A 17,288-nucleotide genomic window follows, 5' to 3' on the forward strand; every position below is an offset into this window, starting at 1 on the left:
CTAAATTTTTAATGCCCATTTTTCACGTCGAGAAAAATGCTCTGGAACCCACACACAATCGTTTTTAATGACATTAAAAAACAACATGGCATTTTTCACGTCATAAAAAACGGTCGTGTGTATGCGGCATCAGACTTTTTAGACAAAAGCAGCCTGAATCTTTTGTTGGCAGAGGTTGCTAAAATAGATTAACAGAGAAAAGGTTCTATTATTATTATGATGAGAGGGGGTGTGTGCCTTTCCACCAATCAGCAATTGTAGCTATCTTGGCTGTATGCCTAGACATCACACTCTGTGTTAACCAGGAAGAGAAAATCTTCTAACACAAACTCAACTTTCTAAACAGTATATAAATGTGAAGACAGCAGATATATATGTAAAATCTATGTAGGGAGATTGGTTTCATCCCTGTGTATCATCTGAGGCTGTTCACTTCACTGGGTGTATGGAGGGTTTACATCCACTTTAAGGGTTCCTTTCAGGCCAGTCAAGTTCCTCCACCCTAAACTCGCTCTTTCAGCCTTTACAAAACCTCTAAGCTATGGGCTGTTATTTAGTGGAGAAAAGTAAATCAGAATGGCATAATTTGAAATTCACCAGTCATGGTATACAACAAGAAAATTACCAGTCAGCCTCTTGCTTTTATTCTTTAAATTTTAAAAACTATATGACGACTGGAACCTGACAACTTGCTAAAGATCGCATTAACAATTTAATTTGCTTTCAAAAAATAATTCCGATGTGGCATAAAAAAAGATGGTAATTGTAGGAGACAAAAATAAATTACATTTGTCACGCTGTAACAGACTGAAAAGCACGAAAACTAAAAAGCATGAATCGTCTCTCACCAAACTTTTACTAACACGAGGATCAGCAAAAGCAGCCCAAAGGGTGGCACCATTTGAATGGAACTTCCCCTTTATAGTCCCGTCGTAAGTGCTGTACATCACCACATTTTAGACGGGCGGTATTTGGCCTGAAAGTGTGAATGCAAGGCAGGCTTGAGAGGAATCCCGCGGAGAAAAACGTTGTGTGTACGAGGCATCAAGGTTTCTGTAAGTATCTTCAGTAATAGTTCAGTGGCCTTGCTCTCAATTCAGGAGTCCAGGAGGAGCATGCTCTCCCCTTCTGTCTCTTTCAATATCATTCTAGGTTTGAAGGCCCAATCATACCTATATTTTATAACATTTAAAAATGTGTTGCATGCAAAATTACATTATTTTAAATTGTGCTTATTCAGATATGCCATGCATCAACATGCTTTGTTAAAAACATGCTTTGTTTTTCATGCATAGACGCACAACATTGGCTGGATAAAGTCAAAGAAAACACATAGGTGTGAACAGGTCCATATGGTTTCCAGTCTTAGCTTTGCTTGCCTATTGTCTCTTGAGTGTCCATACCTGTCCTCAAAGCTGCCAACCCTTGGGCCCACTACTTTCACAAAGCCATTTCAGGGCCCTAAATGGGTCACATCCAGTGCGTCCTTTCCTTAGCAAAATGTCCTTTGGGGCTCACAGATCACTTCCTGATTTGCACAAGTGTTTTCCCAGAGAGCTGCTGCTGCTCTTTCTAATGGAGCCTCGAAAGAGCAGCAAAACTTAACAATGATTCAAACGTTTTCCCATTATAAGACTACAAATACCGTAGTTCCTTGATATAGATACACATTTATTTTGCCGTCATACACAAGTTTTCAGAACTACATTTTGTAGAAGTAGAAGTGAAATAAGAATGTTGTCCCAATACAAACCGGGATTCACACATCACTCAGAAAATAATTAACAATCAAACCTTTTGCAGCTGCGTCATTCAGGGCTCTCATACCTGTGTCAAATTATATCCTGTGCGCTGAATCAATGCACGCAGTGCGGCTTCCTTCTGAGTGGCGGCCAATCCTTCCCCGGATTTTTGATTTGATTCCATTGAGAATGATTATCAGCAAAAAATCAGGTTAATTAGGTGTGCTCACTGCAATTAAATTTAAGATAAATTAAATGAATTAATAAAACTAGAAGATAAAGACTTGTTTAATTTTCTTGTACAAAATATAGAATTATTTGTAACTCAGAATCATATGATTTATCAGTAGTTACACGTCTGCTCACTATACATGATTCAGAACTGCTCATTTGCTACTGATATATGAACTATATGACATGCAACTGGAACAAGGAATCTGTAAAAATGCAGAGTTAACAAGGTAACAACCGACCTGTTTGACTTCTTGAAGATACATTCTCTTAGTTCATGTCGCTATTAATTATTAGTAGAATTATAAAAAAAATTGTACACGCTCAATTCCACCAAATTTCATCATAAATTGGCCCATTAATGCAGAAATGTTTTGAATGATATAAACCAATTCTGTGGCTTTGTGACACTTTTGTAACATATACAGTATCTCACAAAAAGTGAGTACACCCCTCACATTTTTGTAAATATTTTATTATCTTTTCATGTGACAACACTGAAAAAATTAGTGAGTGTACAGCTTGTATAACAGTGTAAATTTGCTGAACCCTCAAAATAACTCAACACACAGTCATTATTATCTAAACCGCTAGCAAGAAAAGTAAAAATTTCCAAATTGGGCCCAAAGTGTCAATATTTTGTGTGGCCGCCATTATTTTCCAGCACTGCCTTAACCCTCTTGGGCATGGAGTTTACCAGAGCTTCACAGGTTGTCCTCTTCCACTCCTCCATGATGATATCATGGAGCTGGTGGATGTTAGAGACTTTGCGCTCCCCCCCCCTTGCGTTTAAGGATGCCCCACAGATGTTCAATAGGGTTTAGGTCTGGAGATAGGCTTGGCCAGTCCATAACCTTTACCCTCAGCTTCTTTAGCAAGGCAGTGGTCGTCTTGGAGGTGTGTTTGGGGTAGCTCCCCAGTGCCTGCAGCATTAATGCAGCCCCAGACCATGACACTCCCACCACCATGCTTGACTGTATGGAAGGCACACTTGTCTTTGTACTTCTCACCTGGTGGCTGCCACACACGCTTGACACCATCTGAAGTTTATCTTGGTCTCATCAGACCACAGGACATGGTTCCAGTAATCCATGTCCTTAGTATGTTTATCTTTAGTAAACTGTTTGTGGGCTTTCTTGTGCATCATCTTTAGAAGAGGCTTTCTTCTGGGACGACAGCAATTCAGGCCAATTTGATGCAGTGTGTGGCATATGGTCTAAGCACTGACAGGCTGACCCCCCCTTCAACCTCTGCAGCAATGCTGGCAGCACTCATACGTCTAATTCCCAAAGACAACCTCTGGATATGACCCTAAGCATGAGCACTCAATTTTTTAGGTCGACCATGGCGAGGCCTGTTCTGAGTGAAACCTGTCGTGTTAAACCGCTGTATGGTCTTGGCCACCATGCTGCAGCTCATTTTCAGGGCCTTAGCAATCTTCTTATAGCCTAGACCATCTTTATGTAGTGCAACAATTCTTTTTTTCAGATCCTCAGGGAGTTATTTGCCATGAGGTGCTATGTTGAACTTCCAGTGACCAGTATGAGAGAGTGAGAGCCTTCAGTCTCATGGTGTATTGCAATGCTTGGGAGAATAGAGTCCCATTTATATTTGACACTACCCTAAGGGGTAATAATGAGTGCTTTTGATTCATTGCCCAGGGATTGAAAGGGTTGTCAACGCATGCATCTTTTCTGTCCATCGGGTGAATTTTTCTTCCTTTTTTTTAATCTCAGGGAAGGGATGTGCTTTTCTAAGGCCTTCAGTCTAGTTACCTGACTGTTAGGGGCCCATTCACATGGGAAATCTCAGAGGAACATAACATTGACACTCGCTGTAGATCGCACCTGCAGTGCATTTTGAATGCTGTGGGGGAAACGCATGTGGAACAATTTCCTGCATTACATTCTAGTGGGTCTGTTTGACATTCTTTACTATGTGTTGACAAAGCTTTTACTTTGAATTGTCAGGAAGAAAAACAGAAAACTGACTACCCACGTTCAAAATTAATCAAATTGTGACTCTGTCTTTGGCCAGCATAAGGCATTCATGTTACTTCTATAACTACTCTACATTTAAATGTTTTTATCTTCCTCACGCTCGTATACTGCCAATACTTTGTTGTGATGTTTTTTTTGCTTTTCTGTGTTAATTCCACATTTTCACTATTCCATTTGTAATACTTCAGAACACATCACATAGGTGGTAGGGTTTTGTCTTTTGTATGTGCCATAATATACTTTCAGAGAACCTAGCTGCAGTTTCAGAGATAAGCAAATTAATGTATGTTTATTCTGTGTACATCAATACTGTGATGTTTGATCTTATTGACTCAAGCAAAACTCCATATGGTAATTAGAGCAATAGTCTAGATCATATTTGGGGCACATACTTGTTTCTATGTAAAAAAAGTGAATGCATGCATATCCACCCCAATATAAATATTTAGTTTGGACAGTTTTGCAATTATTCTCTTTATCTATTCATAGATTTTGTAAATAGCTTTAAAACATGATAATACATTTTCATGCATGCAATGATTGTCAGGTGCAGGTGGCAGAACCTGCAGGAGCATTAGCAATGGAAGGCAAGAATCTTTTTTATGTACTGTGCTTTTCATTTATCTATCTATTCATCTTCCATGCTGATAAAGCACAGATAAGTAGCGATAACCCAGTGCCATGTGATTTTCAGATAACTTGACATGCACTGATTAGTGGATATGCATGTCAAGTTAACAACAGATTGTTTATTGGGAATTGACATCCATACAACCCAAACTTATAATTATTTGTTTGAGAAAGATCAGACCTTTTCCATGCAACAGGCACACATAATATTACAGGGCTGGACAATTTCCGGGTGCTAGGATGCCATGGATACTGAAAAAAATGCTTTGCCTACTGTGTCACTAAGGACCGAGAGATGAGGATAAATGCTCTTGCACTCATCCCACCATTTAGGATACTACACCCTGGAAGCCTGGCCCTGCTCACTCCTGCCCCTTGCATCCTACATCTGCCAAAACCTGTTAGCAGTCTCTGTCTCTTCCTTGCTGGGGCACCCTTAGGGAAGTCTGCTCCTCCAGCTAACTGCCGTTCTGAAATAAACCCCATGATTTTCTTGAGCGCTTAGCGCTAGAGGAATTTCCTTATCAGAGTGTATCAAATCAATGTTAGTACAGTTCCTGGCGCCAGAATGCAACAAACCAACAATTCTGACACTAGGATCAGAAAATACCAGAGCAGGTGAGCTGCCCTGAACACACTCTTAAATAAAGGAAGAATACTGCGCCTGTGTAAAAACATAAAAATAAATAATGTCAATAACCACTATTACAGTGTAAATTGTCCAGCAGCACCACAAAAGTGAGATATAATCACAATAAACCACATGTAGAAAAAAATAAAGAAAAAAATGATGCGCTAAACAAAAATCTTATATTGGGTTATTAAATCCAACTGTAGAAAACACAAATCCGTGATCAGTAGTTGAATCCAAAAAAGAAAACCTCTGCCTCGTGTGTGCACCGTCACTGCAGGCAATATCGACTCTTACCAGAGAATCTGGACCCTTTATTATGAATGGTCAAACAGGCTTGATATAACAATCTTTACAGGGGTCATCAGCTGGAGATGTGTCCTCAGATCAAACGGCGCATAAGCAGGATATTCAAACCAAGCTCCATCCACCCCACGATCAGATTGATCATAAAATGAAAGAGATACCAGATAGAGTAAAATCCCAAAGGGTGGATGTAAACCCTCCTTACACCCAGTGAAGTGAACAGCCTCAGATGATACACTGAGATGAACCAAATCTCCCTACATAGGTTTTACATGTATATCTGCTGTCTTCACATTTATATACTGTTTAGAATGTTCAAATCACGTTAGGAGATTTTATCTTCCTGCTTAACACAGGGTGTGATGTCTGGGCATACAGCCAAAATATCTAACATTGCTAATTGGAGGAAAGACACACACCCCCTCTCCACATAGGAAGAGACTCTCAGAGGTGTTTTGGAACAGGGCCAGCTCCCTGCTAATTTATTTATAGCAACCTCCCCCAACAGAAGAGTCAGGCTGCTTTTATCTGATGTGTCTGAGAATTTGTCAGGAGTTATAAGGCTGAAAACAGAGGAATGGTTCAGAAGAGAGCTACGAGACACAGCTCTTTGAAGAGAGATAACAAAACACTGAAGATATATGTGCCCAGCTCAAATTTCATGAATTGGGTTTACATCCACTTTAATATAAAGTTTTGCACTTACATTAGTAGAGGTAAAAACCGTGTTGTGTACAATATAATGCCTTAAGATATCCAGGCACACACTCTGCCTGGGTTCAGGGGCATGCAGCCACAGGCCTTTCACATTAGGGCAAGTGGTTGTGTTGGTACAGCTACATCTTCATGGACTTAAATGGGAGGCCTGCGCGCAGCACCTGGCATGTAAGGACATATACAACCGGCATGTGCACAGTGTAAGGGTCTCATTGCAAAACAGGGAGGAGTAGTATGTCAGTTTATTATAAATGGTAAAATCACATAAAACAGTTGCACTCACATGATGTTGCAGAAAACAAGCTTATCAGGGTCAATAGTGGTCCCTCATCCCAGATGGATGGATGGCAGAGATCCCTGTCAGATGGATATAACAAGCAGCAGAGAGTGCAGTCACTGGGCCAGATTCAGATAGATCAGCGGATCTTTAGATCCACGTAATCTATCTGATTTAAGATCCGCCGTCGCAAGTTTTAGAGGCAAGTGGGTAATTCACAAAACACTTACCTCCAAACTTGCGGCGGCGGATCGAAATCCCCCGGCGGAATTCAAATTCCACGGCTAGGGGGAGTGTAGTATTTAAATCAGGCGCGTCCCCACGCCGATTTAAATGTGCATGCGCCGTCCGCGAATTTTCCCGGCGTGCATTGCTCCCAATGACGTCGCTAGGACGTCATTGGTTTCGGCGTGAGCGTAACTTGCGTCCAGTGCTTTTGAGAATCGACATACAGTACACAAACAACGTAAAAAAAAAAAATTGACGCGGGAACGACGGCCATACTTAACATTGGCTGCGCCTCATAGAAGCAGGGGTAAGTATACGCCAGGAAAACGCTTACGTAAATGACGTAAAGAGACTGCGTCGGGCTCGTGTACGTTCGTGAATTGGCGTATCTCGCTGATTTACATATCCTCGCCGTAAATCAGCGAGAACGCCCCCAGCGGCCATTTTAAAATTGCAGTTAAGATCAGACGGTGTAACACAGTCACACCTGTCGGATCTTAGGCATATCTATGCGTAACTGATTCTATGAATCAGTCGCATAGATACGACCGACGCAACTCTGAGATACGACGGTGTATCAGGAGATACACCATCGTATCTCTCTCTGAATCTGGCCCAAAGTGTTTATGTGCCGCTGACAGGTGGAAATGTCCAGCAGTTCGTAGCCATATGGGGAACACTGCCTGTGGTGAAGCAGAAGGAACTGAAGCAATCGCTCTGGCCGCTGAGATCACTGCAACATTTTGAGCCCAGATGGTTGTCAGAGTAAACTGCCGTGAGGGGGGTGATCCTGATTGCTGAGAGCAAACATCAGAGGTGGGGGTACACCATGTGGAAACAACGCGTTTCGGAAGATCCAATTACTTCCTTCATCAGCACATGTGAATAAGCCCTAATAGACATTTTTTTTTCTTATAAAGTTAAAATTAAGTATTATTAAAATTAAGAGAACAAATGTTTCTTTACACTGTTGCTTAAAGAAGAAGCACGAGCTATTACTAACTAAGCTTAAATCTGCTCCCCCCTCCCCCCTCTCCTATTCTAACTACCCTGTGGAAGAAATATGCTTATACTTACCTATTCACAAAGCTTAATGCATAAGCACTTTCCTATTCACAGAGTGCTTTGGTCCAGTCACATAATCACCCCAGTGGACGGCTTCAAGGGAGAGAAGAAAGCAACAACAACAGCTGCAATGCCTGGGTGGTGACATCACCCATAGGGCTGTTCCTCCTCTCCCCTGAAGCCACCCTCTGTGAGCCGATTACATGACCACAGTGAAGTTCTCTACAAATAGGTATTATCTTCCCTCTACAGGGTAGTTATTATAGGATTTAGACAGGGATTAGGAAGCAGTTTAAAAGTGATACTAAACCTTAATTTTTTTTTTAAATTAAAATACCAAGCATGTTATACTTACCTGCTCTATAAAAAAATGGTTTTGCACAGAGCTGCCCTGATCATCTTCTTTTGGGGTCCCCTGCCATCGCTCCAGGACCGTCCTCTTTATCCGGTGCCCCCACGGAAAGTCGCTTTCCATGGGGGCACCTGTGCAGGCTTACTCCACTGACTCTCCTCATTGCAGAGATTGATGGCAGCAGGAGCTATTGGTCAATCAAAAGCTGGAGCCACTATGTTTGTGCACATCACTGGATCAGATTGGGCTCAGGTAAGGAAATGGGGGGGTCTGGGAGGGAGCTGCGGCACAGAAGGTTTTTCACCTTAATGCATGTAATGCATGAAAGTGAAAAACCTTAGGGCTTTACAACCACTTTAACCTTAGTCAATAATTGCCTAGACTTCCACTTTAGATTTTCAGCGTTTAGCTAACTACAGTATATAGTAATACATAGGTCGTGTAGTGCTGACTCTAGGGTTTTTAAATCTGGCTCTTTGTTCTGGGTAAGATTTGTCCATGTCAGGACTTCATGTCAGAGCTTCTGCAGGCCATAAATCAAAACGTATCTGCTTAATCAAAAGAACAATGGTGTATCAATTCATTTTTTTTTATCCCAAGGGATGAACATTTTTCCAAGTGGGTGGATGACAGATCTTTTTTTCATCCTATCGAATGCAAGTTGAGAAAAAGTCAGCTAAATCCTTTTACTATATAACAATTCTTTAATAACTAGGCTGGCTGTTTAAAATAATACATACACTTTAAGGCTCTATGCATGCTGGCCTTTAAAGAAATTGCAGTTTTTGGTCTGTAAAAAGTTTTTAGGGTAGTTCTTGCTCCCAGAGCACCAAGTGGATGGTTGGAACTGTGTGAGAGCACCATTTAATATAGATAAGCACCATTTTATATAGATAAGCACCATTTTATATAGATAAGCACCATTTTGTATAGTAATGAGATATTGTGAGAAGGTCCTCCCATAAGTAGAAACAATGGCTCTCAACAGTAAAGTGAGCTTAAACAGTACCTCCCCTCTGGGTGATCTATGTACATTACAATGATTTTAAGAAAGTTTGCTGCAGATTCCAACCTTTTGTTTTGAAGAAATAGCTGTTTGTTTAAGTATGTCAATTTTCAAAGTGAATCTAAATGGGAGTATCTCACCAAAAATGAAAATTTGTTGCAGAGGATGCCTAAAACTTCTACCTTAGTGCATATAGTGCAAATAACAATAACACAAGCATAAAATTACATTTCTGGAGGTGTAAAGTACACTAACTGTATACAGAAAGACCCAGGTTGCCATATTGCAATGGATTTTATAGAAAATTACAGAGCTGCAGCATGAAAAAGGAAAGGTAATAAAGGTAATACATATTTCATTACAATATGGCTTGTGTAGCAATTGTATATGCTATATTATTATTATTTTTTTATTTGCTATTTTTCCCACAAAGGCACAATTTCCAGTTTGAGGATAATAATGTTTTTTTCAAATTCTTTAACAAAATTGCATAGTTGGAGTTTTCTCCATTAATCTAGAGGTGTATGACTCCCGGCATTTTCTAAGTTCAGCAACATTAAGTAAAATCAACTTTGAGATGGCCAAAATAGAAATAAGATGGAGTTATTTTGCAAGTTTTGCTGGGACTGCCCAGAGTCTCACATTTTATAGGTTGTCATGGTCATAGGGGCAGCTGTGGAAGCTAAGCTCCAATGTGATTTATGTACCCAGAACAACGTGCTAAGGTCCTGACCTGGAAGAGCTTCTTCAACCTCCACGCCTTCTTTCTGAGATTTCCTATAGCTACGTCCAGGGTCCTGTTAGGTATTGAGGATTAGGTTATTATATTTTCAGATATCCAGAAAGTCACTTCTGGTTAATATCTGAAACTATTTTCTAGATGTTTTATGTGACAATGAATTCTATGAATTTAAAGATTTTAAAATGAATTTAAAGATTAGAGACAAAAGGCAATTCATGGGAATGGGCATTGAAAACATTGGAACATAAATAAACTTTAAAATATATTATTTTTATAATGCCAGCATAGCCTGACCAGAAGAATTTAGGGCCAACCCAATTGCGCAGATCCTCTGATACAGTATATGGTTGCACACGTTTAAAACTTATGCTTACATAAGTCTGTGTAGAGAATACCAACAGTCCCATTCGAGAGCATTGAAAGGCCTCGTACACACGATAGGTTAAACAGAGGACAACGGTCTGATGGACCGTTTTCATCTGTCAAAACCGATCGTGTGTGGGCCCCATAGGTTATTTAACCATCGGTTAAAAAAAAGCCAACTTGTTTTAAATTTAACCGATGGATTCCTAACTGATAGGTCAAAACCGATCGTTAGTAGGCACAACCATCGGTTAAAAATCCACGCATGCTCAGAATCAAGTCGACGCATGCTTGGAAGCATTGAACTTCGTTTTTTTCAGCACATCGTTGTGTTTTACGTCACCACGTTCTGACACATCAGTCAGCTTCATCGGTTAACTGATGAAAATGGTCCATCAGACCGTTCTCATCGGATTGACTGATCGTGTGTACGCGGCTAAAGTCCCTGCTGAACTGGCTGAATTTCAATTGATCTATATTTTACTTTTCCAAATTTATCTTCAATTAATACAGCAAAACTTTCTGTGCTACACAAGGTAACTTCTTCACATCTATCACTGTAGTGCTTTAAAATCATTGTGATGGACATCTTTCTCTCTCTTCCTCCATGGACAAAAGTATTTGCATTGTTTTTAAAGAATGCAACACTGTCTGTGAATGTGGGAAAGATAGCTGAATGACAGTATCCCTTCTGACACTCATAGAACTTGTTACATTCATTGAAAACAATGCCAGGAGTATTGTGAATGGAGAAGAGAACAGAAAGGGTTGGGCACATATCAGGACTTTTTCAATACACTTCAATGTTAGACCTGTAGCAGTTAACACTTTTAGCGCAGGAAGTCCAGCGATTTAAAGAAGACCCGACTTCACCTCCAACTCACTATTGAGTAAAGTGCTTTTTTGATTTCGGTGTCCTTGTTAACATGAATTCCCACACTTCCTGCCTTGGTGACTGCTCAGGAGTGATCATTTCCCAAAGTGAACCTGAACAGTAATAAAAAACCCAAAAAGAGATCAGCTGCCAGACATCCTAAACCTTCCCCATCAAAAGCAGAAAAAAAAATTGAATGGGGTTCCACTCTAAACTTCAAATAGCAGGTTTTATGACAAAGGGAGAGTTTAATGAAAAGAACTGCAAAAAATGTTGTAGTGTTTAACTATCTCAATACAGGACACTTTCACCCCCTTTCTGCCCAGGCCATTTTTCAGCTTTCAGCGCTCTCACACTTTGAATGACAATTGCGCGGTCATGCAACACTGTACCCAAATATTTTTTTTATATTTTTTTCTCACAAATAGAGCTTTCTTTTGGTGGTATTTGATCACCTCTGAGGTTTTTATTTTTTGCGCTATAAACAAAAGAAGAGCAACAATTTAAAAAAAAAAGCAATATTTTTAAGTTTTTGCTATAATAAATATCCCCCAAAAATATATAAAAATACAAATTTTCCTCAGTTTTGGCCCATACGTATTCTTCTACATATTTTTGGTAAAAAAAAATTGCAATAAGCGTATATGGATTGGTTTGCGCAAAAGTTATAGCGGCTACAAAATAGGGGATAGATTTATAGCATTTTTATGTTTTATTTATTTTTTATTAGTAATGGCGGTGATCAGTGGTTTTTATCGTGACTGCGATATTGTGGTGGACATATTGGACACTTTTGACACTATTTTGGGACCATTCACATTTATACAGCGAACAGTGCTATAAATATGCACAGATTACTGTGAAAATGTGACTGGCAGGGAAGGGGTTAACACTAGGGGGGCGATCAAGGGGTTAAATGTGTACCCTAGTGAGTGATTCTAACTGTAGGGGGAGGGGACTGACTGAGGGAGGTTACCGATCGGTGTCCCTATGTACAAGGGACACACCATCGGTCTCCTCTCCCTGACAGGACGTGGATCTGTGTGTTCACACACACAGATCCACGGTCCTTCTCAGTTACTGGGCAATCGTGGGTGCCCAGCTGACATTGTGGTAGCCGGTCACCTGCATCGGGTTCCCAGTTATGTGGCGGCGTGCGTGCCCCCTAGTGGCTCGGGAAGGCGAAGACGTCATATGTAGGGCCGAAACAACTAATCGATTAATCGACAACTAATCGATTATGAAATTAATCGATTACAATTTTCATAATCGATTAATCGGCCAGTAACATAATGGGGTTAAAAAAAACTAAAATTGTCCCTTTATAGTACAAAAAAGCAGATCACTACTGTAAATATTACTTTCACTGTCCCACAGTAAAAAAAATGAACCCTTACAGTAGCGATTATTTGCTCTTTTTGTACTTATTTTTGTTTTTTAACCCCATTATGTTACTAAACATCTCGGGCCTGGGTTCACGCCTCTGTTTTTTGGTGCTTTTTGCAGAAACACACTACAGTTCATTTACATGTTTTCCTATGGGACACGTTCACATCCATGATTTTTTTTTTCAGCTGCTGCGTATTTGGACTTTTTAACGCAAAACAGTGCTATTTTGTTTTTTTTGGTTCAATATACTTCAATGGAGAAGCTGCAGAAAAGCATGTAATGTGTTTTTTGCGGCAATTTGTGTTTTGTAATCTGCCCAACAACAAATTGGCCCAAAAAAATGTACATTTTTAATGCTATTATCCGATTAATCGATTAATCAAAACAATATTCGGTCAACTAATCGATTATGAAAATAATCGTTAGTTGCAGCCCTAGTCATATGACATCCACCCAGAACGAGAGGCTAGCAGTAGGCTAGTGGTTAAAATGTTGGTATCAATCTGAAAACATCTGAACATACAGTTAATTAGCCAATTGTTGCAGTGGAATTCCCCCCAAACCTCCATGAATAATTGAAATTATTCATAGAGGAGAATGTTGTTTTCTCAGTAAACCACTTTGTGCAACAGGTAAAAAATTATACAAATCATAGTTACATAGTTAGTCAGGTTGAAAAAAGACACAAGTCCATCCAGTCTAACCACACAAAATAAATAAACAAACAAAATAAAAAACACAGTACAATCCCATACACCCAACTCCATACCCACAGTTGATCCAGAGGAAGGAAAAAAAAAAAAACAGCAGAGCATGTTCCAATTTGCTACAGAAGGGGATAAAAATTCCTTCCTGATCCCCCGAGAGGCAATCGGATTTACCCTGGATCAACCCTGGATCAACTTTCCAAATCAGTTGGAATGTTATCAACTTTTTGACTACTGCAGGTGAGACAAGGCTGGTCTTCATTCAGAATGTTGACCATTAACCTGTCTCCATTGGCCATACCCATCTACACCATATTACCAAAAGTATTGGGACGCCTGCCTTTACACGCACATGAACTTTAATGGCACCCCAGTCTTAGTCCGTAGGGTTCAATATTAAATTGGCCCACCCTTTGCAGTTATAACAGCTTCAGCTCTTCTGGGAAGGCTAACCACAAAGTTTAGGAGTGTGTCTATGGGAATGTTTAATCAGGCTTCCAAAAGCACATTTGTGAGGTAAGGCACTGATGTTAAATGAAAAGGCTTGGCTCGCTGTCTCCACTCTAATTCATCCCAAAGGTGTTCTATCGGGTTGAGATCAGGACTGTGCAGGCCAGTCAAGTTCCTCCACCCCAAACTCGCTCATCTGTTTTATTTTTTTATTTCTTCAGTTGCTTTTTTTGGTTTCTGTCCTAGATCACAATGATGTGATACACCCCAGGAGTCTAAGCACATCCTCCTGTCTGCTTGCCTGACCTACCGGACCATGGATTCAAGGAGGAAAATGCTCATCTGCCCTTACTTAAGATGGCCATGGCTATAAATGCTGGAGGGGGGGGGGGGGCAATGTGATTAATCATAAAAGTAAAGCATAGAAACAGATGGATGGATGGATGAGTTTGCTTTGAACATTAAAAATAAACTAAATAGTGTTTTCAGTTATGGTGCTTAGATACAGTTTAGTTCTACTTCAAGACCCCCTTAAAGGGCAAGCAGGAGCCAGCTGTAAGTAGCTAAACATGAATGTATGGTTTTTAAACAAGTGTGTACACTAAAGATTTTGGCCTATATAGCGTGTTAGGACACCTACCTAAATATTTTGCTATTATGTTGATATTTACTGTATACTTTCCAAGTCCTTCAATGTGGATGGGGGAATCCTTCCCACTGGGCTATTGAAATCTGACAGCAGGGGTACACGGTAGAAACAAATTCATGAAGAAAGATTATAGGGCCATTAAAGTGTTTCTAAAGTCAGAAGTTTTTTTTATCTTAATACATTCTATGCATCAAGATCAAAAACCTTCTGTGTGCAGCAGCCCCTCTCACCTCCCATAATACTTACCTGAGCCCCCTCTCAATTCAGTGATGTTGCATGAGAGACTTGGCTGTCCGGGACTCACTTCCTCATTGGCTGAGACAGCAGCAGGGCACCATTGGCTCCCACTTCTGTCAATCAAGGTCAGTGAACCAATGAGGAGAGATAGGGGGCAGGGCTGAGCCATTTAGTATTACTTTAAATAGTGGATACGTATGCATTGTTTTTGAAGAATAAGGATATTGTTTAGTGACACTTTAAGGCCCCATTCACACAGACGGACCATTCAGGTTCGCCTGTCAGTTTTGACGGCCGACCTGAATGGCCACTCCATGCAGTCCTATGGAGCGTCGGATGTCAGCGGAGACATGTCCGCTGACATCCGACCCGATCTGACAAAATCAGACGTATGATGATACGTCCATATCCATCCATGGCGGATCGGATGAGATCTGATGAAAACGGGCATGCTGTCCGTTTTCATCAGATCGCTCCATAGGAATCAGCGGCGCTGCACATGCCCCTCCCCGCTCAGTGAGCAGAGAATAGCTTGTCATCTGCCAGCTCAGCGGAGATCTGCGGACTGATCTCCAGCTGAGCTGATGGGAGCAGGCGGACTTCGTATAGACGGAGTCCGCCTCGTGTAAATGGGGTATAACGCTTCTCTGTTTATTTTATGTATTTCATCTGCACTAAAAGACAACAGCGCCTAAGCAGAAGCACAAGAGGTCTGAGATCCCCATCCAATGTTGCAGGACAGAACTTTGCACCGTCTATGGCCTGCCTTAAGCCTAGTACACACGATGAGATTATCAGACAAATGATCGTCTGTTTTTTTTTTTGCATGCTTGTCTCATAGTTACAAAGTTGCATAGTTACATAGTTAGTCAGGTTGAAAAAAGACACAAGTCCATCAAGTTCAACCATAAGAAATAAAATAATAATAATAATAATAATAATAATAATAATAATAATAATAATAATTAATAATAATAGTATCGTAGAATCACAAATACCCAATTCTATACCCACAGTTGATCCAGAGGAAGGCAAAAAAAACAGCAAAGCATGATCCAATTTGCTACAGCAGGGGAAAAAATTCCTTCCTGATCCCCCATGAGGCAATCGGATGTTCCCCAGATCAACTTTACCTATAAATGTTAGTACCCAGTTATATTACGTACATCTAGGAAAGTATCCAGGCCATTCTTAAAGCAATCTACTGAGCTGTCCAGAACCACCTCTGCAGGGAGTCTATTCCATATTTTCACAACTCTTATGCCGCATACACACCATCACTTTATGTGATGAAAAAAAACGACACTTTCTGTGAAGTAAAAAATGACGTTTTTGAAACTTCAATTTTCAAAGACGAAGTTGCCTACACACCATCGTTTTTCTCACAATGTTCTAGCAAAGTGAGGTTACGTTCCACCACGTTTTACCATTGAAGTAGCTTCTGGGCATGCGTGGATGAAAAAACGTCTTACAAAACGACGTTTTTTGCTACACACGGTCAATTTCTGTGAAGTAAAAAGTGCACTTTTGAAAAACGACACATAAAATTGAAGCATGCTTCAATTTTTTTTGGTCGTTTTTTACAAGACATAAAACGACGTTTTCCCCCACACACAGTCAATTAAAGTGACGTTTTTAAAAACGTCATTTTTTTTCATCACATAAAGTGATGGTGTGTACGCGGCATTACTGTGAAGAAACCTTTCTGTATTTGGAGGTGAAATCTCTTTTCCTCTAGACGTAAAGAGTGCCCCCTTGTCCTCAGTGTTGACCGTAAAGTGAATAACTCAACACCAAGTTCACTATACGGACCCCTTATATATTTGTACATGTTGATTATATTCCCCCTTAATCTCCTCTTCTCAAGATTGAATACATTCAGTTCCTCTAATCTTTCCTCATAGCTGAGCTCCTTCATGCCTCTTATCAGGTTGGTTGCCCTTCTCTGCACTTTCTCCAGTTCCCCAATATCCCTTTTGAGAACTGGGGCCCAAAACTGAACTGCATATTCCAGATGAGGTCTTACTAATGATTTATACAGGGGCAAAATTATATCTCTCTCTTTGGAGTCCATACCTCTCTTAATACAAGAAAGGACTTTGCTCACTTTGGAAACCGCAGCTTGGCATTGCATGCCATTATTGAGCTTATGATCTACCAAAACCCCCAGATCCTTCTCCACTACGTATCCCTCCAGTTGTACTCCCCCTTGTATGTATGCAAATGAAGAGGCTACTAAAGTAAGGAAAGTAAGGAAATTCTTGTACGACAGAATACAAATTTGAAAGTGATCTAATGTATTGTATTTTCAGACGAACAATCGTACAATCTGGTATTGTACGAGAACAATTTTTGTGTTTGTCCTTTCAGATAATTTTGGATGAAAGCTGTGTAATAACATTCAGATAATCATACAATGATTGATTGATCAACTTGGTACAGTCAGCCTCCCCATTAACCCCCCTGGCAGTCTTCCCGAGATTCCCGAGATTTCATTACCAAAAGCGGTATCCCTGAGCCAGACTCGGGCTCGCCTCGCAGTGTCCACAGGCATGGTTTACTTACCTTTTCCCTGGATCCTGCGATGCCTCCCCGCTGTGTGAGCGAGCGGCGTCCTGGCTCGATTCACACAGTCCCTGTGTGCCGCCGATCTCCGTTCCCTGCGACGTTACGCACAGGGGCCGAGAACGGC

At 40.5% G+C, this 17,288-nt stretch overlaps 1 protein-coding gene across 2 annotated transcripts in view; it reads right to left on the minus strand.

The window, feature by feature from the left end:
* The window catches only part of A1CF (APOBEC1 complementation factor), an 80,919-nt gene that overhangs the window by 45,617 nt on the left and 18,014 nt on the right, over positions 1–17,288 (minus strand). For both annotated transcript variants that reach the window (XM_040362063.1, XM_040362062.1), the window contains exon 2: positions 1,828–1,971. In XM_040362063.1, the coding sequence (XP_040217997.1) occupies positions 1,828–1,926 (99 nt within the window). In that variant the 5' untranslated portion in view covers positions 1,927–1,971. The remainder of the gene's footprint in view (positions 1–1,827; positions 1,972–17,288) is intronic.

Source organism: Rana temporaria, chromosome 8 (genome assembly GCF_905171775.1).
Source record: "Rana temporaria chromosome 8, aRanTem1.1, whole genome shotgun sequence".
Lineage (NCBI taxonomy): Eukaryota > Metazoa > Chordata > Amphibia > Anura > Ranidae > Rana > Rana temporaria.